This window comes from Armigeres subalbatus, chromosome 2, assembly GCF_024139115.2.
Source record: "Armigeres subalbatus isolate Guangzhou_Male chromosome 2, GZ_Asu_2, whole genome shotgun sequence".
NCBI classification, from domain to species: domain Eukaryota; kingdom Metazoa; phylum Arthropoda; class Insecta; order Diptera; family Culicidae; genus Armigeres; species Armigeres subalbatus.
In genome coordinates, this window is record NC_085140.1 from 225,590,475 (window position 1) to 225,617,948 (window position 27,474).

General features: G+C 39.9%; 1 protein-coding gene across 3 annotated transcripts in view; it reads left to right on the forward strand.

Moving 5' to 3' along the window:
* The window catches only part of LOC134211772 (integrator complex subunit 3 homolog), a 225,563-nt gene that overhangs the window by 45,804 nt on the left and 152,285 nt on the right, over positions 1–27,474 (forward strand). For all 3 annotated transcript variants that reach the window (XM_062688996.1, XM_062688994.1, XM_062688995.1), the window contains 2 exons: positions 463–883; positions 937–1,114. In XM_062688996.1, coding sequence (XP_062544980.1) covers positions 463–883; positions 937–1,114 — 599 coding nt within the window. The remainder of the gene's footprint in view (positions 1–462; positions 884–936; positions 1,115–27,474) is intronic.

Genomic DNA, 27,474 nt, shown 5'->3' on the forward strand with positions numbered 1-27,474 from the left:
ACAATGCGCTGGCACGATACCATGGTGTTCTTCTAAAAAAGCGAGTCACTGTGTTCGGTTCTGCAAGGACACGCAGCTAACCTCGAGGGTGCGTTGTGCACTGGCCCCCCTTTGAAGCATTACTTTCTGGTTGCACCGAAGGGACTATGGGCTTGGCTACAATGGAAACGGTTTAGCGGGTCGGGGATGTAGTCCTGCCTCCCTCGTTTGCTGTCGGAAGTGGTCCCTAACCCCGCACTTCCTGGACAACCCAGGATGTCTGTTGAGCAGATTCCCCCTCCATTGCTTGGGAAAAAACACACACACACATACACATAGAGAGAGAGAGACGATTATTATCTCAACTCGTCGCACTTCGACCTTTCACACCTTGTCATTGTGTACGAGAAAGGCAAACTCATCTCACTAAATTCCAAATTTTGTCAATCAAAAAGATAATCAACAACTTTTTTTTAATTTTAGGTATCAGGATTGGTTCCAAGAAAAATACTTTACTACACCAGAGTCACAAAGCTTGCGTTCAGATTTAATCAGATTCATTATTGGAGCAATACACCCTACCAACGATATGCTTTGCTCGGATATAATTCCACGATGGGCAGTTATTGGTTGGCTCCTAACATCCTGCACAAATGCTGTCGCGCAAGCCAATGCAAAATTATCATTATTCTATGATTGGTTATTCTTCGATCCCCAAAAGGACAACATAATGAATATTGAACCTGGAATACTAGTGATGTACCATTCAATAAAAAATCATCCATTAGTAAGCTGTACGTTATTGGACTTTTTATGCAGAATTATGAAACACTTCTATCCAAAAGGAGAAGATCGCGTTCGTGCAGGAATTTATAATTCGCTACGTATCATCCTAGAAAAGCAGGTAATATAATATATAATCCCAAGTATCATCAAAAATTGATCTTTCTTTCACAGGTCATTCCAAATCTGTTTCCTCTGTTAGAGTCTTCTAAACTCGATCGAGAATTAAAACTATCACTCCGCGAGAATTTTCGAGATTTTTTTTCATCTAGCGTTGCAACCCCAGCTATATTCAGTACGTTGTCGTCAGTGAAAGCACTTTCGGTAGAAGACGATCAACAATCGGAGACTGGTAAGTAGTAGAATAGATTTTATCTACTTGTTTTTTAATAAGGTGAAACAATTGGGTACTATTTTTTGCAAGATGTCAATTGAGCTTTTCACACGAGTTTTGTTTTATATAATATTTTTATCAAACTTTTTGCCTTTCTCGTACAACAAAGTTGTACGGAAAGGCTATGATCAGTTCATAGCATAAATCCTTTCATTACTGCAATGATGATTTATTTATTATGTAATAAATAAGGATTCAAAATGACCCTGTAAACACCGTCATAAAACTTCTTTCAATTGGAAGATTGAACTTTGATGTTGACCTCACGTTACATAGGGCACTGCACGGAAACATCTCTTTCTCTTTCGTTCCTCATAAATTTTGGCGTTTACTGGCCTTGTTGTTTTCTAATTTCTTTGCAGTTAGTAAGAGACAAAGCAGTCCGTGCAGTGCCCTATAGGGCACTGCACGGAACAATCTCTTTCTCTTTCGTTCTTCATAAATTTTGACGTTTACTGGCCTTGTTGTTTTCTAATTTCTTTGCAGCGAAAAAGAGACAAAGCAGTCCGTGCAGTGCCCTATACCCAAACTGAATAAGATTGCTTAGATTACAGCTATTAGTAGCAAACCACGTGAACATGTTTTTTTGTATAGGACAGCATAATAAGTTTAAACCTTAATTTTTGAGTTTTCAAGGTTCTCTTGGTTGGAAGATTGAAACTTTTGTAATGAGTCGGCCTTCTGGGTTTTCGGACTTTTGTGGCATGCTAGAACATTTTCGGCCTTTTGTACTGATCCCAAAATAGGCGTCACGTTGTCGCCTAAAAAGCCACGCTCGTGGAAAAAATGTCAAAACCCTTGTCCCCTCATACTAATGACACACTTGTGGTATTTGTACCATGGTACAAGTTCCCGGGTAGAAGAAAATAGCAAAAGAATAACAAGTTTTACCATTAATATATGAATAACAGAATAGCAAAATCTGATGTTAGTTTGTTTGATATAGTTGCTAAAATAACTAAAATAATAGCAAAAATTGTTCGAGCAAATAGCTAAAAAATAACTCATTTTGCTATTATAAGAGCAAACCAATAGCAAAATATTCATAGAAAGGAAAATATCAAAAACAGTTATTATTGATATGTTAAAAATGCAAATGATAAATGAATAACAAACTTTGTTATGATTGCAAAATGTGTTCTTCATTTGTTGTTCTGGTCTTCCATACAATAACATAATAATAACAAATTTTATTATTATAACAAAATTTGCTATTAGGATGCTATTTTATGTTATTCGTGAATAACATAGGAATAACAAAATCTGATAGCACAGCAAAATTTGTTATTATGTTATTTGTTTGTTATTCACCTCTACCCGGGTTGTACCACTAGTATGTCATCTTATACCATGCAGGTACAACGTGGAAAATCATGGTACAATATAAACTAGGGTATATAACCATGGTACCACAAGTTTGTCTTGAGTATAAGATAAACATACCTACAATTAGAAAGCAACTTTGATATTTTCAAACAAATGCCACCACGTGGTGGACTGTGGCGGTAAATGCTTTGATAGCACGCGCTATTTGTACTGCGAACAGGGTTTTAATCCAAAGGAGAATGGAGAAATCTCTCACTTCTTATGTCTGTACACATTACCGGTTCGGCGTTACCGTGTACCATATTCTGTACATTAAAGAAAATTTTGGAACAAAATCGTTGTTATTAAGAAACAATAATGATTTATAAATATCTTTATGTAGTAGATGTGTAACTATAATCCGCGGAAATTTATGAAAAGTTGAGACGTCGCAAGATGGGTTTCAGGTTGACTAAGAACATATCTATATCGATTTGTAAATTGCCATATGGTTCCTTATTCTGCGGACATATTTTGAAATGTTCCATTTTTTATATCTTTTTATCTTTTATTGAGAAGGAAAAGCCAGCGGGAGTGAAGTTAAGAATGAATTTCACTCCTTCTCCCGTAGGCATAAAACCTCTTGTTTTTTCATATCAACAGTTGTTACAATTGCCGCCACTGCAGTATCGCTGGCATCGGACTGTATCACGAAAGGTAATTTAAAATTTGGATTACTCAGAACTGGTGCAGTGATAAGGCACTCTTTCACCTTCGAGAATGCATCTTCGGCTTTCTCATTCCACTGAATAGACTTTGCCTTCTTTCGAAGCAAATTTGTCAGTGGGGTTGTATATTCACTAAAGAACGGAATAAATCGCCTGTAATAATTGGCCATTCCCAAAAATCTACGAAGCGATCTGATTGAATTTGGCCTTTCGTAATTAATTATTGCCTCAATTCTATCCGGGTTCGGCCGTAATCCTTCTGTTGACAGAATGTAGCCCAAATATGGAAGTTCTCTCAGACAGAATTTTGATTTCTCCATGTTTACCGATAAATTCGCTCTTCTCAAGCGGTCGGCTACCTCTCGTAAACTAGTTATGTGTGCCTCAAATGTTTCACTCACCACAACAATATCATCGAGGTAGACAAAAACTCCAGGCTCTAATTCCCCGTACCCAAGAACATCGTCCATTAGTCTTGATAGTGTTGCCGGACTATTAACAAGGCCGAATGGCAATCGGGTAAATTGGAATAATCCTCTGCCAAGTACCGAGAACGCCGTAAACTTTCGTGAGGCCGGATCTAGTGGTATTTGTAAAAAAGCTTTTGTTAGATCAATAGTGGATAGATATTTGCATGCCCCCAGCCTGCTAAGAATCCTATCTTGGTGAGGAAGTGGGTAAGCATCCCGTTTCGTGCGTTCGTTTAGACGTCGGGCGTCTAAACATAATCGTACCTCCCCTGTAGGTTTTATAACAGGTACCGTACTTAGAGCCCAATCGCTTTTGGATTTTTCAATGACCCCTTGAGCGATCATATTATCAAGTTCTTTGTTTATTTTAGATTGCATACTTGGTGAAGTGGGATAGGGGTTGATGCGAATTGGTGGGGTATTCAAGAAATCTTCTTTTAGCTCAATTTTGTGCGCTATTAACGACGTTGAATCAAGCAATTCCCCCTCAATCGATTCCTTGAATAAACACTTTACTTTTTCTAAAACTTGGATCTGTTTTTCACTCAGTTCTTCGTTTTCTATCTGATCGCTCAGGTTTTCTTCCTCGTTTTGGTTGAGTTCGAAAAGCTCTGACTGTTTGAGAACTGTCGGCTTGAGTTCGAACGCTTTCCAGAAATCTTCGTATCCTAATATTAGTCTACGGTTCAATTTGATTGGAGAGCTATTTAAACACGGTGGTGAGGCACTGGCTAGAGCGCTGCACTGGGTCATTACCAAGATTTGGGAGGAGGAAGTTTTGCCGCAGGAGTGGATGGAAGGTGTCGTGTGTCCCATCTACAAAAAGGGCGATAAGCTGGATTGTAGCAACTACCGCGCAATCACATTGCTGAACGCCGCCTACAAGGTACTCTCCCAAATTTTATGCCGTCGACTAGCACCAACTGCAAGGGAGTTCGTGGGGCAGTACCAGGCGGGTTTTATGGGCGAACGCTCCACCACGGACCAGGTGTTCGCCATTCGCCAAGTACTGCAGAAATGCCGCGAATACAACGTGCCCACACATCATCTATTTATCGACTTCAAAGCCGCATATGATACAATCGATCGGGACCAGCTATGGCAGCTAATGCACGAACACGGTTTTCCGGATAAACTGATACGGTTGATCAAGGCGACGATGGATCGGGTGATGTGCGTAGTTCGAGTTTCAGGGGCATTCTCGAGTCCCTTCGAAACTCGCAGAGGGTTACGGCAAGGTGATGGTCTTTCGTGTTTGCTATTCAACATCGCTTTGGAAGGGTAATACGAAGAGCAGGGATTAACACGAGTGGTACAATTTTCAATAAGTCCGTCCAGCTATTTGGTTTCGCCGACGACATAGATATTATGGCACGTAACTTTGAGAAGATGGAGGAAGCTTACATCAGACTGAAGAGGGAAGCTAAGCGGATCGGACTAGTCATCAACACGTCGAAGACGAAGTACATGATAGGGAGAGGTTCAAGAGAAGACAATGTGAGCCACTCACCGCGAGTTTGCATCGGTGGTGACGAAATCGAGGTGGTAGAAGAATTTGTGTACTTGGGCTCACTGGTGACTGCCGAAAATGACACCAGCAGAGAAATTCGGAGACGCATAGTGGCTGGAAATCGTACGTACTTTGGACTCCGCAAGACGCTCCGATCGAATAGAGTTCGCCGCCGTACCAAACTGACAATCTACAAAACGCTCATTAGACCGGTAGTCCTCTACGGACACGAGACCTGGACGATGCTCGTGGAGGACCAACGCGCACTTGGAGTTTTCGAAAGGAAAGTGCTGCGTACCATCTATGGTGGGGTGCAGATGGCGGACGGTACGTGGAGGAGGCGAATGAACCACGAATTGCATCAGCTGTTGGGAGAACCATCCATCGTTCACACCGCGAAAATCGGACGACTGCGATGGGCCGGGCACGTAGCCAGAATGTCGGACAGTAACCCGGTGAAAATGGTTCTCGACAACGATCCGACGGGCACAAGAAGGCGAGGTGCGCAGCGGGCAAGGTGGATCGATCAGGTGGAAGATGACTTGCGGACCCTCCGTAGACTGCGTGGTTGGCGACGTGTAGCCATGGACCGAGCCGAATGGAGGAGACTCTTATATACCGCACAGGCCACTTCGGCCTTAGTCTGAATAAATAAATAAATAATCAATTTGGGAGCGATGAGAGTTGGTATGATGTGGAGTCTGTTATTGAATGTTATTGGTAAATTGACATAGCCTTTAATTTGAATTTCCCCTCCCGAAGCTGTTTTCAAAATAGCATCTGACGGAAAAATCCTCAAATTTAGTTCTCGCATTAGTTTAATGGACCCTCTACCTAGTACGGTTCGTTGTGCTCCGCTGTCCAGAAGGCCCAGAATATCCCTACCTAAAATATCTACTTTCACAAAGGGTCGGGCGTCTCCATCGACTTGAACAAAAATTTCTTCGACATTTCTCTCATTATCATAATCTTCACTTGAGACTGGCTGGAAACCATTCTGTAATAAGCAAGTGTTGATATCTTCAGGATAAGGAGGATTTTTATTGATAGCTTCGGTTTCCTCCCTCAAACCGAGCTCTCCTCGTTTTTTGGGCAAGATGGGCAGGTTTTCGTAAGCACATCAAGGAAGCCACATATCCGACAGAATTTTCGTCGATTCTCTGTACATTCGGCATAATGATGACCCTGTTTCCTACAGTTATAGCATACACCTATGGGCGGACGCTTATATTGACTAGCGAGTTGGTGTAAAGTGTTTTTACTCGATCCCTCCATTGTATTCCATTCAGCATGGTGCTGCTCCTCTTTTCTCCCGTCCCCCTGTTTGCATTCTTTTGTTGATTTATCTATCGCATGTTCCTTGCCATTCTTTCCTGTTTTAGGGAAAGTTTTAGTGCTCTTACTCATCTGTTTCGAACCAGTGATTTCATTTACTTGTGTGGTTCTATTACGTACAAGATTATCGATGGGCTTCTGGAAAGTAAACCAGTTATTCTCATCAACGATCCGACCGAAATGTTTTAAGGCTGGCAATGATTTGATTCTTACCCCCGTCATTGCATTTTTGTAGTCAAAACGTAGGTTTCGCCAAATAATTTCGAATTTTCGTTTATCTGACATTGGCCGTATCATAGACTGGAAAATCTTCAACATATCATGAAAAAAGTCCACAAATCTCTCCCCCCTAGCTTGTCTTCGATTGGTAGCCTGTATTTCCAATTGAAAATCAAGATCTGGAGGAAGGAATTCCTTTTTAAGCTCTGATTTTAATTGCGACCAAGATCGGAAATCTCTGTTGTCGAGTCCTTCAATTAGCCAATCTTTGGCTCTCCCAGTGAATAAATGTATAGCCCCTCTGAAAAGTTCGCGATCGGATATATCTTCGGCTTTGCTTCTCATTTTAATTTCTTTCAAGAACTCCCCAAGCTTACGGCCTTGATCTTTGCCATCATATTTAAGCTTCCATTCTGATATCGGAACCCTTTTGAGTGGCTTTTTATAATGTTTCTGTTCTTCTCTCCTTCCTCGCCTTTTGTTCCTATAGCTTGAACCTGAGCTCTCGGAAGTTAAATCAAAGGTATCGGAACTTCGAGAAAACGAACTATCAACTGACACCGAGGAGCTCACTCTCTTTTTATTTTGTGAAACAAAATGTCTCTTATTTTTCAATCTTGATGGTCGCCTCACCTTGTGGTTTTTTTTGGCTTCCCTCTACGACCTGATTCTTCTTCTGATATACTTGAGGATTTGCTTCCCTCATGTGAGCTTTCAGATTTGGTATCCCACGTTAGTTTCGGCATATTTATTAATTCTCTCTTTTCGGTTTCCTTGATCGATTCAAAGGACTCGAGCTTTGGAAATTCAAGTTTGTTCAGTTCTGGTTCATCCTTTATCTTTTTATTCAAAGATAACAAAAGTTTTTCGAGCCTCCGTTTTCTTTCAATGTTTTCTTCCATTTCTTTAATTCGCTGTTTGTCTTGTTTTATTTCTGTTTGTCTTCTTGCTTTCTCTTGTTCTGTTGTTTGTATTACAAAATTTTTAAAGTGTTGTATCAGTTCAGTAGCACTGCCACCATCACCTTTTTCATACTCTGTCAATCGCTTCAATATCGCTTCTGATTTCACTATTGATTTGTTCAATTCAGATTCTTTTGATTTTATGCTTGTTTCAATACCGCCAATTGCTCCATCTTTCTCTAGTTCCGAGTCAACATTCATGGCGGAAGTAGATTCATTAAGAATGTCTATTTCGTGTCTGATTTCTTTCAAAGCATCATTCATGTTTTGCTCTAATTCTGTATTCTCATTTCCATCATTCTGGTAATCTGAATTGGGAAAGTATTCCTGTAACAAATTTATCGTAACCATGCTTATTTGTTGTATTTCTTTTATATGCTTTTCTGCGCGAGGAGCTCTAGAGAGTAAATAACTCCTCACCCTGTAATGCACCAAGCGTGTTCTAAGTTTCTCACGTTGGCGAGCATCCGTTTTTGGATTCTTCAGCAGCGCTCCTATTACCGTAATCTTTGAATTTATCATAGAAATTTCTTCAACTAAATCTCTACCTGTTGGAGAGTACACGGCATTAACACTATTTCTCTCCCTTTCTTTCTTCATCTGATCTTTAAGTTTTCGTCTTTTAATACTTCTAGGAACTTTTTTCAAATGGGCGTAACTGTGTTTGACCTTGACATTTGAAATGGCTAATACTCTCTCAATTCAGCATATTTCGTTCAGCTAACGGTACTACCAGATAGATCGGAATCTATTCTTCCTGTTAGGCACATAAGTTCACCAAAACAGTTTAATTAATGAGCACAGTTGCCGTTCCAAAAATCAAGCTCAGAATCATGTACGCCCATTTGAAAAAAGTTCCTAGACTTTCATGTTCATCCTTACTAAACGAAATTTTACGGACTCGTAACTCATATTCCACTTCATCAATTGATAGATGTGAAACATCCATACTCATATACATTGATTGTAAATCCATTTTTTTATAAGCCGGAAACTTTTGGATAAAAAACCAATATCACACCCTTTCGTGAATAATATGAAAAAAAAACCGCTAGCAACCAAATTACTGGGAAGAATCAAGACCCATTGAACGCTTTAGTTCTCCACCAATCTGTACTATCACTTTAACCTCGATATTTGGTATATTCACCTCTATGCTGTTCACTGTTATAAGTGTACGCGCACTAGTAAGTAAAAATGTTATGCCGATCAATGTATCTGAAGACCGCATAAAGCCCTCCAGTGGCCGTCTACTGCTCAAGGTCCTCTGGTGGCAGTCTGCCCATGGCCTATACGTGAGAAGGCCCATCGATAGCAGGTATCGTCCATAAACCGTCGTCGAAGTCCCGAGTTCCAGTTGCGAAGAGCAAAGCTTGGAAATAGAAGCTTCCCCGTAAGCACGTGTCATCGTTTCGAAGACCTGGAACGAAGCTTTTGAGAAGTGAATGTCCCTCAACACATCGGTCACGCATATCGGCTCGTCCGAGCCCGGATTGTTGATCCGGTCAACCGATTACGACGTCGCTGAAACGACAGAAGAGCATCGTGCACGGAGAGTGAGTACTACTGCCGTTGCCACCGGAGCCGACCGTCCGTCCGGCCACCCTGTTACTACCTAGTCACCATTGCTGAATGAGAGCAGAGAACACTACACGGTGAAGCCCATCCACCATTAGAACGACCCCTCGTGCGTCGAGACCAGGGAACTCAGGATCCAAAGCTTTGGTACCAGTGAGTGCTACTGAGTCGCCCATCCAACCCTACCGACCCCGCCATCGTACCCTCCCGCCATCTGATCCCAACGAAGCCGGCCGGCCCCAGCGCTTTCTACACAATCCTACACACACACAAAACACATGTAAGTTTTAGTTAATAAAGTGAGTAAGAGATATAAAGTGATTTGGTTTTGTATTTCCGATCCGTGTCTCCATCGGTGCTTGAGCCGACCTGTAAAGATAATCATCTTCAGTTTGATCTAGCCGGCCCTAGCAGAAAGACTGCAAATTGACAGAGCTAACACAGTTTACAAACCAAAAAATACATTCTTGGTGTTTTTTAAAACTAACTTAACTTTAACGATAGGTTTTTTCTTTCGACCGAACACTTTTGCCAAATGGACCTTTCCGTCATATGACCGAAAATCATTCGGCAAAAATCAATTTGTCGAATGCCACTTGGTCGAATAACAAGTTAAGCTGAAAGTCATCTAGCCAAATTCCATTTCCGAATTAAACTTTTATCCGAAACAGTTCCCAAGCAGCATTTTTGTTGTAAATAAGTTTCCATTATTCATTTGCTACCAAGTTTGGTCTTATTTGAGTTACTACAATCTAATCAGTCTAGATTGTACTTCTTGGGTTATTAGGTCGTAAATGGTTAGACCAAAAATGTGATTTGGCCGAAAGTGCCATTCACCCGAAAGGGACATTCGACCAAATTGGTAACATTTTTGTAAAAATTAATTGCCTTAATATGTCATTTGGCTGAGATTGCCATTTGGCCGATTTTTTCAGGCAAAGGAACTGTTCGATCAAATGACGAATACCACTAGGCAGAACAAACCATTTGGCCGAAAACCATCTGGCCGAAAGTCATTTAGCTGAAAGGGTTATTTGGCCAAAAGGGTCCTTTGTTTGAACGGCTCATTTGGTTGAAAGGTTCGTTCGGCCGAAAGGGTCATTATGCCGAAAGAGTCATTTGGCCGAAAGAGTCATTCAGCCGAATAGAACATTTTCAATTTCTCACTTTTTAAGTGATCTATTCGGCCAAATGTCTTATTTGGTTAAATGTCCCCTCCGGCCAAATGACCCCTTTCGGCCTAATGACCCTTTCCGCGAAATGACCCTTGCGGCCAAATGACCCTTTCGGCTAAACGACCCTTACAGCCAAATGACCCTTTCGGCCAAATGGCTTTCGGCCTAATGATCCGTTCGGCCAAATGGTATATTCGGCCAAACAACTTTAGACCTAGTGGCATTCGGCCGAACGGTATTCGGTCAGACGGCCCTCCCCCGTCCCCAACAAATGTTCGATCAGTTGCAATCCGGACTAAGAGTCGCCAATAAAAAGCGACTCTTAATTCTAGTTATTTTACAGTATTCGTCATCGTAACCACCAAGCTGGCACGCTGCCTCTCGGAGGTAACAAATCAACAGTGAAGCAAGTTGTTCCCTCCAATATTCGGCCAAACAACTTTCGGCCTAGTGACCTTCAACCAAATGGTTTTCTGTTTAACGACCTTTTTCCGTTCAAGAATTCAATTTCAACGATAAAATCCTTCGGAATGTCCACTCGAAGTTTTTTATTATTTTTTACAGAGATCTTTTCTATATTTCAAGGGGAAATTTGTTACAATAAAATTTTACAAACATAGAAAATAAACGGCTCAGACAGCTACCCGGCGCTCAGAGCAAAGCCAAACGACGTGTGACTATAATGGGCAAACGTCATCTGGACGGGGTGCAGAGGAGCCCAAAGGGCGTCGACCCGAGAAGGTGACTTCTCGGCTCAAAAAGGCAAAAGGCACCAACCAGCCGCAAGTCGCCGGGCCGCAAGAGGGTACCAGCCAGCCTGTGCCATCGGCACAAGGGACCGAAAACCTCTGGCAGCTGGTCAGTAGGGCAAAACAGAAGTCGCATCTCGACCCGCAAAGAAAGCTAAAGACAGAGGCGAAGCCTTGTTGGTGAAAACTGATGAGGCATAGTACGCTGAAGTCCTTAAATCAATGTGGGCGGTCGAAAAGTTTTCGTCGCTAGGTCAGGACGTGCGAAGCGTCAGACGCACCAAAACCGGTGAAATGATCTTGGTTCTGAAACGCGGAGCGCAGGCTAGTGGGACTGTCTACAGGGGAACCGGGAAGCGGGAAATAAAATATCAACTTCCCAGGATTTCCCGCTCACCATGTCAGTATCAGTTGGCGAAGATTAAGCATCTGCTCTCGTTCAAGAGTAAAATAAGCTGTGTCCAGATGACCTCCGCTGTGTGCTACATTTCCATAATATTCACATTCATCCTTGATATGGAGCAAGTGACGGCTTTCAAACGATTTGTTCTATTATTGCCGAAGAGTTTCTAGCATCAACCATTCTGAATTTTAAATATTTGTTTAATACTAACAGTGTAACAATGGTCAAGATTGATTGAAATACCGCTTTGATTAATCTTACGAATATTTCAGCACATTGAATCTTTAAATTAAGGGTACCTATTTAAAGTAATACTTGAAAATACAAATTTCAAAAAATAAATTTAAAAAAAGAATAAAAAAATCAGACAAGCCGCATGATTGTCATACCGTACTATCAAGAATAAATGATTTTTTTTCAATCAAACAAGTTTTGAATTTCGAAGAGCATCAAAAACGCATAAAATTACGGCGAGTTTTTGTTGTTAGATAGTTGTAATGACCTAAAATAGATAGTTAAAGACCTGAAATATGTTTACTTTTATACTCTTACATGTCCAGAGTTCTCATGGCTCATAATAATTTAGAAGAAGCCCATGAAATATTCAAATGACATATTATAAACATATCTATAAACAAAAAGGAGTTTTCGGAACATAAGTCTGTTCGGGATTCGAATCAAATACAAAATATTTTAGCATAATAATTTCCCGGGAAATTCTGGAAACTAAAGTGTACATCCCGGGAAACGAGAATCTCGGGAAATTTGATTTCCCGGGAAATTGCTTCCCGAAATGGAAGCACTAACTGGAAAGATGAATGTCCAAAACCACCCCCCTGGGTACGCCACTGCTTCGAGTACTTCTTGAGAGCAGATCGTTTAGCAGCTTTTAGACGTTTGAGGTGTCGCGTAGACCATGGAGGGAAAGTTGGGGCACGATGTACTGATCAGTGAACTGATCAATGGCATAAACCAACACATTTGACACAGTCATATCGGCAGCATTGGCATCCGAATCGTAGAGTATTTCGCTCCATTTAACACGAGATAAGAAATGATTCATTGCATCGAAATCAGTCTTCCAAAACATAGGTTAGGGTTTCAGTGAACTTTACGTAAACATATGGTTGACATTCGCTGCGCAGAACATAAAGCGCTGGGTGATGACAACTTATCTTAACAACACTCAGCCAAGAAAACTAGTGATAATCATACGAATATCTTATGTTTATTTGCTATAAGAATATCTTATAAACTTTAAACGATTTTCTTAAAAACAGCGTGTTATATGACCGAGAATGATTTTCATAAGCTTGTCTTATGAAAATATTAAGTTTATTCAGACTTCATAAGGCATAAACCAACACGACAATCATGCGGCTTGTCGTGATTATGAACATCAATAATAATTATTCTTACATATGAGGGTCGTAATATTTTCAACACGATTATCATGTATGTTGTGCTCTTTCACAAGATCAAAAAAGAAGGAAATAAAAATACTTCAAATTTTTGTATACAATATAATATTGTATTTTTCTCGTGTAAACGTACCATTTTTTCTAACTAGCTGTAACTAGCTTAAAGTTACTATACATACTATTTATATCTCAAACATTTACTCATATCAATAACTTTGGGATTATTCGATTTGGGAGACTCGAAAGTCGCATGCTTAATGGGTCGGTCCTCTCCTGCTGGTGGGAAATGTTTGCTGGTATATAGTTACGATCCAGCTTCCATTGGCGCCACATAGTATCCTGCACAATCTGAAGGTCGATTTTCTTCGGTTGACGAGCGACGCCACCGCGAACCATTTCAATCAATGATTTCAACCCCTCAATTTCTCTCCGCACCAGGTCATTGTTCCAATTGCAGATGAAGTTGAAAACATCTTTCCTGGTGGTGTCCTCCTGCATTGTTCAAGGTTCTGTAAAATATAAATTATATGATTTTTTTTATATAACAGCAGAGAGAAACTATTAACAATAGAAAACATTTACTCACGTTTGTGATCGACTTGTAGAAATAAATATGCGGTGAGAACTGCGTCCAACATATTCCACCATGTTGACTTCTCATTTCATAAGATTTGTCTTATGAGTTTTTCACATCAAGAGTAGTGATGAAAATCATAAGACAATTCTTATGCTTTAATTTTTCTATAAATAACCTTGATGAACTTCATAAGATATAAAAATGAATTTCTTAACAGGCCAGTAATTATCATAAGAGGCTCAATGAAAATGAAATTCGGTAAATTTTCCGCGCTTCATAAGATGAGGCTTATGATGTTCCTTAGATATTTTAGTTGAGTGAAGAGGAGCAGGAGCACGAATAACAAGGCTGCGTTCCGCTATATCTTCGCTGATGAAGCAGAGATCTAACATACGGTTATTTTCATTTTTTATACCACACATTTGGACTAAATTAGCAGTACTATAACAGTCCAACAACCGCGTGATTGAAAAACTTAACGATGAATGTGATGGATCAGCAAATAGAAATGATGCATTGCTAGGAATCCAGTTGATGTCGTTGAAGTTGAAGTCGATTATCAGAATCTTGTCACAAAGCGCCATTTGCGAGATTATCCAGTCAAGCGAGTCGATGTGTTGATCGAAGAGGGATGCATCGTTCAGGCGGTCAGGCGGAATGTATATGACACAGATTAACAGCTTGTAACTGCGGAAAGCAAGTGAAACCCACAATTCGACACAGTTGTTTCATAAGGGCCAATGTCGCAATGAGCTCGAATGGAGAAAAATGGGTTGGAATGTTCCATGACATGTTTTCAATTATATTTCAAAGAGTAGATGTTATTTTAAATGTTATTAGTTTGCATGAAATTCATCCATATCTAATCATTGAATCCACATATAAATAAAAGTTACTTCGGATTTTTTTCGATTTGAAAATATGATTAAAGAATTAGTCGTCCTTTTTTCTAACAGTGTACACTTGCGCCCTTCAGAAATGCGCCATAATGTTTTTGACAACATCCTTTTCGCCCAAATTCCACGCCCGGCTGTCAATCTGTTTGTCAGTATCGCCTGTTTGCATCGCCCCGTTGTGTTTTCATAGTACCGTTTAGCCCTTTTGCTCACATGTGTTTTTGATGCAAGAACGAAGTGTCATAATGCAAAAATGAAACACAGTTTAGCCCTTTTGCTGCCATGGAGAAAACGGGGCGCAATCGCACCGAGAAAAAAATTCCAACGGAAATGTAATATCGCCCTTCTGTATTTCTCTGTTTTTACAGCAAAAAAACAACATTTTGTACCATTTTGAATATGCTACATATAGTACATTTCCAGGAGGTTCGATCTATGACATAAACTCGATTTGTTTACATTTGCGACTTCGGCCCTTATGAAACAACTATGTCGAATTGCTCAACGCCAGAACAGTCAGGTGGAGATAGAAGATGCGCCTTGTATTGGAATCGCGCAGCTTAGAGAACGCCGCCACCAGATTGTTTGCTGCTATTGTTAGGCGAGCGGTCTTGTCGAAAAACGGTGTACGAATAGCCAATATTTGATTTTAGTGCTATCATTAAGTCAACTTTCTGTGAAAATGTAGAGGCCATAGGTTTCACAGGAACAAGCGAGAGCATTATTATTGCTTTTTGCATTGAAACTTTTCGTTTCGTCACTGAAACCATTGGCACTTGTCTTCAGCGACTGCTTCCGCGATAGAGCATTTGCACATTTCATTCACTCATACATCTATATTTCTATCAAAATGTGCATTTGACAACTAAATTTTCAGCTAAAAGCTCTATTTTTTGACACCGGTGCACTCACACAACCAATCGACATCAGTTGTCAAAAAATTCAGGAGTACCAACTTGACCACTATCTCCTTGTCGCCGAGTCTGGCGCTGAGTGCTCGGCGCGGAAACCCAAAGGTGGGAATAAAATTTTGGGGCTTATGCGCAATACTTACTCGAGCATTGCTACCACCAACATTCTGGTAATAGACTGAAAGTTCATTGCTTAAACTAGAGTAACTCTGTTCATTGTGGGAGGTTGAGTTTGCGTCAGTGTCTGCGGAAGCTGATACACGTAGGGAGATAATTGCAGAGTAGGTGTTCGAGTTGATGGAGTTAGTTGCCGATATTGAGGGTACATCATCCGAGGAGGGCCACGTGCATGGATACGATGGGTCACAGCCGGGGACGGAAACGAGGTTGTTTGATACTGTTTTTGTTTTTTTTACAAGGGAGAATGCATTTACGCACTAACCCAGCACACGTGTATTGTAGTTGCCAAACTACCACACGGAAGTGTGCTGGAGTGTCGGACTCGACCGTACCGGTAATACCGACTAAACTCTACTACCTCCTAGTACTACTTCTGGGGGATGGCAGTACTTAACGTACTCGCTCATTTTCGCTCACACAGGCACCCGTCCCATGCGAGTCTTACTTGGGTGCTTACTCTATCGCACCCTCTAACACACCCTACATGCTCTGTTGCACCTCTATCATGCCGTGTGGGTCTGATTTGTGTGCCCACCCTTCTCATGCCATGTGGGTCTGACTTGTATGCCCACCTCTCTCATACCGTGTGAGTCTGACTTGTATGCTCACCCAAACACTTGATTCACGCTCATGCACTCCATGCTTGCACTCACGCTAACGCTCCTATGAGTCTGACTTCTGTGCTCACCTCTATCATGCCGTGTGGGTCTGACTTGTGTGCCCACCCTTCTCATGCCATGTGGGTCTGACTTGTATGCCCACCTTTATCATACCATGTGAGACTGCTCACCTCTTTCATTCAGTTCGCGCTGACACATACTACTCTAGTCATTCGACCTAACACTCGCTCTGGCATCCCTTGTGGGACATTTCACTTATGTCGTTTTCGGTTATTGCTGGGTCGAACCTAGTTCTGCCCCGGATCCGCTCTAACAGCTGTCAAAACGTTCGGTTATTCGTTCAGGTTGGATCGCGATCCGCACCAGATCCGACCCAAAGCGAATGAGGTTCGCTCTGCCGATTTATCGAGATCGAACCTAGGTTCACCAATACACTCGAACACAAACTGTCAAACAGGTGTTTATGTTTACGCTAAAGGAAAATGAAAACATGAAAGACACGGAAGGGTGCGGATGGGTATTTGACTTTTAATCGTTTTTGTTTCATTTGTTGAATTTATCAATTTTGTTGCTGTCTTCCACGTAAAAATAGATTATTTTAGTTGTGTGTTGTCTTCAAGTTTCTCTGATGGTGAAATGGATTCAGATACCGACATATTTTTTGCTGATTACTTCAGACAGTAGCTCAGTTATAAACAAAATGAGGGTTAAAAATTTTGTTGAAAATGTGATTGATAAATGCAGTGACGAGAAGGTAGCTGTAGCTGCTATTTATTCACTATTACGTTGTGTATTCGATGATATGCTTTGGGTATAATTAGTACAATTGCTCTCTCAATGGGAAAATAGCGTGCCGGAGTATCGGAGTATTATTTATACCAAAATGTTCATACCATTATTTTTTTCGTTATTGCAGTTCTGTGAATAATTTGTTTAAGGTTACGGATTTGAAGAATATAAACATAATGTATTAACCCTGATATTAACCCTTTATAAGTCAGTGATTACTATATTGCCATCAACAAATGATACGTTTTTCTGATTATTTACAATGGTTTTATTAATTATTCGACTTGCAGAGGGTATACTTGCTACCTAGTAACACTCCAGATGATACATGGCCAGAAAACAAATTCAAATGTAAATTTAGGAACAGTTTTATACAAATTGAGCATAATTTCAGAGTGAAAGAAGGATTTTTAGTTGTAATTCGTTGAAAAATCGACAAAGACATATTTTACCCCGTTGATATTTATTATGTTGAATCTCCTGTTATGTGGTGGAAAATTATGTAGAGAAAAAATATTTGCCTTTCTTGTATATTTGGTTTTTAGAGTTTTGGCGAAATCGCGGTTTATCCCAAAGTGTCCCCTCTTGGGAGGAAAATACCCAAAATGCTAGTCAACTTTTGTGCGATTTGATTGTTTGTTTTAAAATAAAAGGCCCAAATCTCAATAAATTTTCTATTGGATGTTTTACAAAGTGTTTCCATATTTTCTTGTTCTATTCCATTTGAATGGCATAATTGATCATTCAAATGTAACACAATCACTGTTACCCAGAACGCCACATAGAACCAGTATAACAGTTTATCGGGAAACACGGATTAGCATAATTACCGGAAATGTTCCAGAGCGCCAAAATTCCTTCACGGCAATCCACATTGCCATCGCCATTCATCATAAGCTTCTAATCACGTACATTTATTGATGGATTAATTGTCATTTTCAAGATAAATAATTAACAAAAGAAAAATCTAACTTCCCCATTTAATTTATATAATAAGAAACAAAATAACACTAATAACAAAATTAAAAAGATAAAATCTGTATGAAATCTAATAAAATATTTATATTTCTGCCAGCTGATAAAAGTGTGAAATGAAAACAAAACAGATGATAGGGCTTGAGTTCTCACTAACACCATCGTACTGACTCGATCCCGATTCGTTTTTCGTTCGGTTATTCAGAGTCGAGGTCGGACCTGACCCAGGTTTAAAACCGAAAACGACATTAGGTTCCCACTTCTGACATACCATGTGAGTCTGACTCACCTCGCTCATACCATATGAGACTAGCTCAACTCAACTCAACTCATTCCTTTCGTACCATGTGAGACTGACTTGGATGCTCACCCACACTCCTCTGCCACGCCGCGGGGTATCAGTAGTCATAGGAACCAACATTCCTGCGCTACTCCCAGCCCAGCGCGGCGTGTGCAGTCCATTCATACACCTATTCATTCACACTTCTGCCATGCTTCGAGGTGGCGATCTCGGTTGCCACCCGCTGCGCCATTACCTCTGCATGGGCAGACCATTCACACACTTCTCTGCGTTCGGCACTTTTTCGCTCTAACTAACCAACCACAAGTTAGTACTGCTTGTCGATTGCTGCTCGGCGCGCCAGATTCTCTGCAAGCTGCAGGCAATCTGAGTGGTTGCAGTCGAGACTGCGTTCCACTTCTCCACCGCTTGACACATCCTCTGGATAAGGTTATCCGGAGTTGTGTCCCGGCCGCAAACGTCTAGCATTGCTCTTCTTTCGACGTCGAAACGAGGACATACGAACAGTATGTGCTCTGCAGTTTCGTCAACACCTGGGCAGTCAGGGCAGACGGGGACCTCCGCGTGCCCAAACCTGTGGTGGTACTGTCGGAAACAGCCATGGCCTGACAGGAATTGTGTCAGATGGAAGTGAACTTCCCCATGGGGTCTTTCCACCCAGCTTGATATGTTAGGAATCAGCCGGTGGGTCCACCTACCTTTCGAGGAGTTATCCCACCCGCGCTGCCATCGGGCAACCGAAGTCACCCTGATACGCTCGCGGGCTCCTCTGGTGCCACGTAGCTCAAAACACTCCTCGTCTTCCCGGATGACCAGTCCGACTGGCATCATACTCGCTATCACCGCCGTACCTAAGGTCGAACTTGTTTGTAGGTGTTCGATTTGCGGTCTAAAAAGGGGCGATAGATACGCCCTTGGGCCAGAAACCATTTGAAAGAATTATGCTTTCAATGTTCTCAGGGACATTCAACTTGAAAGAAAGGTATGATGTTCCTGTCTTTGACGAGCGAGCTTATGACAATAAATGAGATTAGGATCGCAGTTAGCCTGAGTTGAGACGTATGCGACGATATTTTCTTCCGATTCGTGTGGCATAAATCGAGTGATGTACAACCACTTGTAGATAATAGGACGAGTTACAGCAAGAGTGAGTTTTACAGTTTTGGGAGTAGTCCTGGTATGGTTTGGTAAAGGATTAGGTGGCTTAATTACTGTATCGGAAAGAACAGTAATTCCTAAGTTATGTCTATTACCCCCTGGTGTGTTATGGGTATGAACAAGGTTTTTCCTGCTAACTACTACTGGCATTTCGATATACTGCTGAGTGTGATTATCACTTTGGTTAGTATAAAATTGCGTTCTGGGTATACTTATAGTAGGTACACTGTTGGATGGTAGTTGAGAAAGATCCGAGTTAGGGTGGCTCAAATTAGTATGGGAAAAACTTTTTGCAATTTTTTGATGGGCCGCCCTCTTATTCGGTTCTATTTGATGCCCTGATGCTCTGGACAAAATTTCAGCCAAATCGGTCAATTTTTGGGCGGTGCTAAACTCGTTGGAAGTTTATATGGAAAAATGTATGCAGAAACATCCAAAAACAGTGATTTGCAGTTGGACGGCACAATTTACGATCAAAAACTCATTCAGTTCTTGTAAACTTAAATACAGAATGTTATGCAGAAAACCGCGAGAAGATTAGAGTTAGCCCGGCTAAGTTAATAGCATTTCTCTGAAGTGGGGTTTGACCGCATTTCGTTTCTTTTACCTTTGAAAAGAAATAAATTCACCCCTACAACACTCCAGTAAAATGCTAATATCTTTGCCTAATAAACTCTAATCTTCTCGCGGTTTTCAGCATAACATTCCGTATTTAATTCTACAAGAACTGAATGAGTATCATGGTTCTTGATCGTAAATTGTGCTGTCCAACTGCAAATCACTGTTTTTGGATGATTCTGCATACATTTTTCCATATAAACTTTCAACGAGTTTAGCACCGCCCAAACATTGACCGATTTGGCTGAAATTTTGTCCAGAGCAGCAGGGCATCAAATAGAACCGAATAAGAGGGCGGCCCATCAAAAAATTTGAAAAAGTGTTTTTTGAGCTTTTTTTTTAATCCAAGTGTTGATGGTTGTTCGTGCAGATATGACGTGGTCCGTTGACATAGCCAGCGATGTTGGTGGTATTCGAAGCGCTAGTATAGTTGATTGCATTGTTGGCGAGCTAGTGAGCTTTGGGATGATAATAGTGAGCAGCAGAAATTTGATTGCTTGTAAATTCGGAGGTAGCAGTACCTCCGACATGTTGCGCGACGGGGGCATTGGTAATGTTTCGGCAGGTGTTGGCTTGAACGAGTGGCACGGTGGCAATAGAAGCGGTGGCATTGGCAGTGGATTCGTTGGGAGCAGCAGTCGGGTGGAGAGGAGGCGCATGGATGTGGGCAGCGGGAATGGCTTGAGGCAGATTTTCGATGAGCAAGGCTTGATTTTTGGCAGCAGTAGCAAAGTCGATGGTATTAACAGCGGTAGCTACGGTATTAACGGCGGCAGCAGGAATGTTGATTGTATTTGAGGCGATGCAAGGTTGATTTGCAGAACGGTTGACTTGAGAAATTTCGATAAAGCAGTTGATGAAGGCGGCTGCAGAATGTTGTCGATACCGTCTGAAATTGTAGAAACTATAGTGTTTATTGCAATAGTTTTGGTTACTGGAACATCAACTTTCGTTAGTTTATCCGGTTGACGAAAAGATGATCGGAAAACACTACTCGTCCGGGGTCTCTATCAATTATTATCGGCAATGATGGAATCGAACAGGTTCGTTAGGTTGAGAGGATGTACGATCCGGAAACGGGTTTTCACTGGCATTTCGGGCACAAGAGTCGGGATGGATTTGGTGACAGCAGCTAGGCCTTTAGAGCGAATGTGAATACTGTAATATACTCGTGGGAGATTGGGTTCTTTAAACGATATACAACTAATTAATATCGAGACCGTGATACTGTAAGTGATACATGTAAACGCGCGTCTGCTCGGGTGTGCAGTTAGTGATAAAACGGCAAAACATACTTTTGCATCTAAACGATAAAGACGGATCCATAAAAAACTGAAAAACGATCCATAAATAACATCTGAATATTCCTTAAAATGCTACCATAAATCCATAAAATAGTTAATGAGATTCCATAAAGAATAATTTTTCGATCCAACTAACTAAGCTAAAATTTAGCAATTAATTGGGAAATATGTTCCATTAACATGGTCAATAGTTTTGGTGATATGATCTATAAATTTTGATAAATGATCCATAGATTTTATTAAATGTGTGGATCAATTAATATAGTTTCATTGGCCTTCTTTCCAAGCATTATGGATCACATTATCAAAATTATGGATCATATGACCAAAATTATGGATCATATGGCTGAAATTATAGAACATCATCAGGATATAAATTGCGCAAATTTGAAATTTTATGGATCAATATATAGTTTTTATGGATCATTTTTCAAAGTTTTATGGATCATAGAAATATTCTTTATGGAATCTCTCGAACTATTTTATGGATTTATGGTAGCGTTTTATGGAACATTCAGATGTTATTCATGGATCGTTTTTCATTTTTTTATGGATCGGTTTTATGAACGGTGCAAAGTAAGGGCTGCCGTGATAAAACTGATCTTTTATTATTTCGATTGCCACTGCTGTACCAGACAGCCACTGGTGTAGCTAGGGGCGGATACTACAGTTCTCCCTCTTTTAGTTTGAACATATTTACAATCGATTGCAGCAAAACTTCACTACTACTTAAACATAAAACAATCGGCAAAACTCGACTGCCGTAAACATTTCAACAAGCGGCAAAACATAACTGCCGCTAAACAAACTCTGAACTCGGCAAAACATGATTACCGATAAACTAGTCCACTTTTGACCGCCTCCGTGGCAGTTAAACATTTTTTTAAACACAACAGTTCAATAATATTTAAAATCGACATCTTTCTTGAGACGCTTTAGTCGCTCCGAACGTCGGACACTTTCCACGCGGTTCTTCGATGGTGACGATCGGCTCGACACTCGCTTCGATGGGCCAGCCTGCGGATCAACCTGCTCAGGCGGCAAACTCGACGACCCTCGCTGATCATCGTCCACTGACGACTCACTTCGAAGGCGCGGAACACCAAACCTCGCCTTAGGACCACGACCCGTGATCCCGTTACGACCATCCCCGTCACCGTAGATGAAAGAATCCGATGGAAAACCATAAAAGTCGTCTTCGTCGTCGCTTAATCTAACGTCTTCGTCATCGTCCTCTCTAGCACGCTTTCTTCGCTGGACCCTCTCGCTCCTCCCCAAGAACAAACCTCCAGCGACAAGCTCGATTTTGTGACAGATAATTCCGTGCAGTGCTGCATATTTATTTTATTTTACCGTGTGAATCTCGTCGGAAGTGGGCCTTGCTGCCAGTTCATCAGCGTCATACTAACAGTTTTGGTCTAAATGCACAATACCAAGTTAAGACTACGAGCTATATTATAACATAATATAGCTTGATGTCAAAGTTCACACATTCGAATTTTACTGGGAATAACACATATGATGTTCAAGATCCATTTTACCAAGAAATAAAGCTCGTAGTCAGGATGTGATAACATGGGATGCTTTTTGCAATTATGCACTCAACCTGATTCCGAGCCTAATTCTCAGTGAGCTGTTCAAAAGATAGCATCCATTATACATATTATAAATCTATTAATCATATCTGAATTTGAAAACACTTTGATTTAGCATGTATATGCGTCGTTTTTATCAACATTTACGTAAAGATAAAATAGTGACTTATTCCAGAAAACGGAATGGAGCCGCAGCTAATTAATTACAACGTTAATGATTAAACTTGTATATCGTATACATTGAAACTATCATTACTTGTACTCATTATTACGTAGGATACGACATTGATTTTTGTTTCTAAAAAATTCACATTAATCTAGGTAAGCATTGGTACGGTTTTATTAACGGCTAAAATGTTATAATTTTAGATAACTTTATGGACCAAATCAGAAGCTTTACATATGATATTTGACGTAGAATTACGTCTTTCGGAAAGAAAGGGGTGGGGGTCATTCCAAAGTTTCAAATTTGGGACCGTCACGAAAAGAGGTCAGGAAGTAAGAACCAATAACTCAGCCGTTTTTCAACGCATTCTGGAGCTTTTGGTATGATGAATCGATCAGTTAACTCTCTAAGATTTTGTACAACTATTGTAAACAATTCTTCTAATGCATTTAACTATTTAAAATCCAATTTCGACAGGTACAGGTTCAAATTTTACTTTTAGGGGTGATCGGGGCAATATGGGCCACCTAAGGAAACCGTTCCGAAAAGCGCTGAAAAGCTCAAAAAAACATCGTTCAAATGTAGTTGACTTATACTAGAGAATGTTACCTTTCATATAACGTCGATGAATGACGAAAAATGCGTTTGGAAATTGTTGGAATGCACTTTTGAAAATGTATTGATTTCAATGTGTGTTCCCGACTATACGGGGCAATATGAGCCACCATAGGCAGTATGGGCCACCCATCCAAAACGTTTATTTAGGCGAAAAAAGTATCGTAATATGGAAGAATTTGATATTCCTACAACAGTTGTGAGTATTCCATACCAAATAAAATTAAAAAAACCCGCACAACAGCGGACTGAACCGATTTGCCATTCTTCACCGTTTGAACAGCCATATTTCAATTGGCCAATGGTCATTTTTTCTGTTTCAATCGCAGTAATGCGCTGTTGTAATTTTTCCGTATTGAATCTTACATATATGATAATATTCTTGTATTTGACTACTGAAATTTGAAATCGTTCGCATTTTAAGGCCTGACATCTTGCTCTGTGCAGGTATGCCCATATTGCCCCAAAGATACTGGTTTTGGGAAAAAAAAGTTTTATGATAAATTCAGATTTGTATCAATACAAACATGTGTGTACAATATTCAATTTTAATATATCTTTTGATTGTGGTGTATTATTGACCTGTATTTCAATCAGTTTTGTGTCAAAACCTTATTTATAAACTCCAAATCTTATAATAATTTTGCTTATGCAGCGAAAATTTACATTTTCAAGTGTATTTTCATGTTTGAATTGAATTTTAATGCGGTTTTCACGTTGATGCATATGTGGAGCATCTTCTTAAAGATCATATAACTTTTACATGATGAAACTTGTCAATAAGCTCAAAATGAGGGTGGCTCATATTGCCCCGTATGTTCATATTGCCCCTACTGCCCCTACAGTAAATTGCCTCCATTTCGGCTATATCCATCAGCAATGAACATGCACAAAATAATTGAATTTCACATCCACTATCGAACGATAAGTAGTTCTACGTTCAATTTGCGGTCGTGTCTTTAATACAACATTCTACTTTTTGGAATGGCAACATATGATTAACAGCAAATTTCTTCATATCCGCATAAATCTTATGCTTTGCTTACCCATAAGCTTAAACCCAGTTTGCGCTGTAAGCAGAGTTGAAGAAGTTGACCCCAATTTATAATCGACCTCATAAATGACACATACATTAACCATTGCAAGAATTTATTAACTCCGAGCAATAAATATGTTTACCCCTTTTAATACAAAAGGATTGACTCAAAAATAATTATTGAAGACTAACTACCACAGTTTTCAAAACTATTATTTGCAACGTTTTTGCATGCCATGTCTCAACATTGTTACCTAAATGCAATAAAACGATTTTACAATGTTCACAATTCCAACAGAATTTATTTTCGCGCTTTTTCAAAGATTCCAATATGCATTCTTATTGAATCCGAACACCTGTGCATAATGCAACGTACACACCAGTCAAGCAGTTCGACGAACTAGCCTGTGCACGCGTGGATGTCGACCACCCGGGTCGACATGAGATGACATTTCTATCATTTACCTGGGTCTTTGTTTGTAAACATTGGCATTATTCTTATATGATGTTGAAATAAGATTCTAACAGGTGTTCGGATTCAATAAGAATGCATATTGCAATCATTGGAGAAGCGCGAAAATTGATTCTCAGAGTTGTTGAACATCCAATGTCATATAACTATACATGCAATAGAGCTTTGATAATTTATTGATATTTTTAGGATTGAATGTTCCTTATTCCGAGCCTAATTCTCAGTGAGCTGTTCAAAAGATATAATAACATATTATAAATCTATTGATCCTATGAATATCTGAATTTGAAATCACTTTGATTGAGCATGTATATGCGTCGTTTTTATTAACAACGTGAAGATAAAAATGTGACTTATTTAAGAAAACGGAATGGAGCCAGCTTTTACATAATTATTTACAATGATCAAACTTGTATATCGTATATATTGAAATTACCATTACTTGTATTCATTAGGATTGAAATTACCATGACTTGTAGGATAGGATATTGATTTGAAGAAGTGAAGTTTCTAAATAATTCAGATTAAGCATTATTGGTACGGTTTTATTAACGGCTAAAATATTATAATTTTGGATAACTTTATGGAACAAATCAGAAGCAAAAAATCAAAAGTACATGATTTTTGACGTAGAATTACGTCTTTCAGTATAAGAAAGGGGGAGGGGGTCATTCCAAAGTTTCAAATTTGAGACCGTCACTAAAAGAGGTCAGAAAGTAAGAGCCAATAACTCAGCCGTTTTTCAATGCATTCTGGAGCTTTTGGTATGAATCGATCAGTTAACTCTCTAAGATTTTATACAACTATTGTAAACAATTGTTTCAATGCATTTAACTATTGAAAATCCAATTTCAACAGGTAGTGTTCAAATTTTACTTTTACAGTTAATTGCCTACTTTTCGGCTATATTCATTCACAATGAACATGCACAAAATAATTGAATTTCACTATCGAACGATAAGTAGTTCTATAGAACGTATACGATCAATTTGCGATCATGTCTTTAATACAACCTTCTAATTACTATGTCTGAAACTTGATTATGCATATGTACAACATGTGATAGATTCAGTTCGGAAAAGGTATTGGAGGGTAACCGCCCCTTCGGTGGGGTTTGATCCCACGACCCCAGTTCGCATGACAGGTGCTTTCCCTACTAAGCTACGAAGGACCTCCGTCGTCCACCGTCCAGTTTCAGACATATTAATTTCCACACCGGGTGGCTTAATACCCGGCATATAGACAACCTTCTAATTTTTTGGAATGACAACATATGATTAACAGTCATTTTCTTTATATCCGCATAACTCTTATACAGTGCTTGCCATAAGCTTAAACCTAGTTTGCGCTGTAAGCAGAGTTGAAGAAGTTGACCCCAAGTTATAATCGGCCTCATAAATAGCACAGACATTAACTATTGCAAGAATTTAATAATTCCGAGCAATAAATATGTTTACCCCTTTTAATACAAAAGGATTGAATTTTTTGGAAAAATAAATATCGAAGACTAACTACCATAGTTTTCAAAACTATTATTTGCAACGTTTTTGCATTCCATGTCTCTACATTGTTAAATGCAGTAAAACGACTTTACAATGTTCAACAATTCCAACAGAATTTATTTTCGCGCTTTTCCAATGATTCCAATATGCATTCTTATTGAATCCGAACATTTGATAGAATCTTATTTCAACATCATATAAGAATAATGCCAATGTTTACAAAAAAAGACCCAGGTAAATGACAGAAATGTCATCTCATGTCGACCCGGTTGGTCGACATCCACGCGTGCACAGGCTAACATTGACTCCGCCCCCAAGAAAACGCTTCGGTTGCTGCTTTGTTTGAACGTGTGTGAAGTTGGTTGAACAACCATTTGACAGTTGGCGGCTCGGTTGGAAAAAATTAAAACGGTTTGATTTTGGTTTGAGTTGTCGGGGGTGGAGTCAAGGTTCGCCGAACATGTTTGAGCATTTGTAGTGAAGTTGCACAAACCCCCATATATTTTTTGACGGTTGGTGCTAAAGTTGGCGCTTCGGTCGTTCGTGTGTAATATTGTTGGTCGAATAAATTGATTGTTCGTGCCGCTGTTGGTAAAACTTGATGGATGTTTGAATAAACGGGAGGTGGAGTCAATGTTGGTCAAACTGCTTGACTGTGTGTACGTTCCATTAGAATCTTATTTCAACATCATGTAAGAAAAATGCCAATGTTTACAAAGTCCCAGGTAAATGATAGAAATGTCATCTC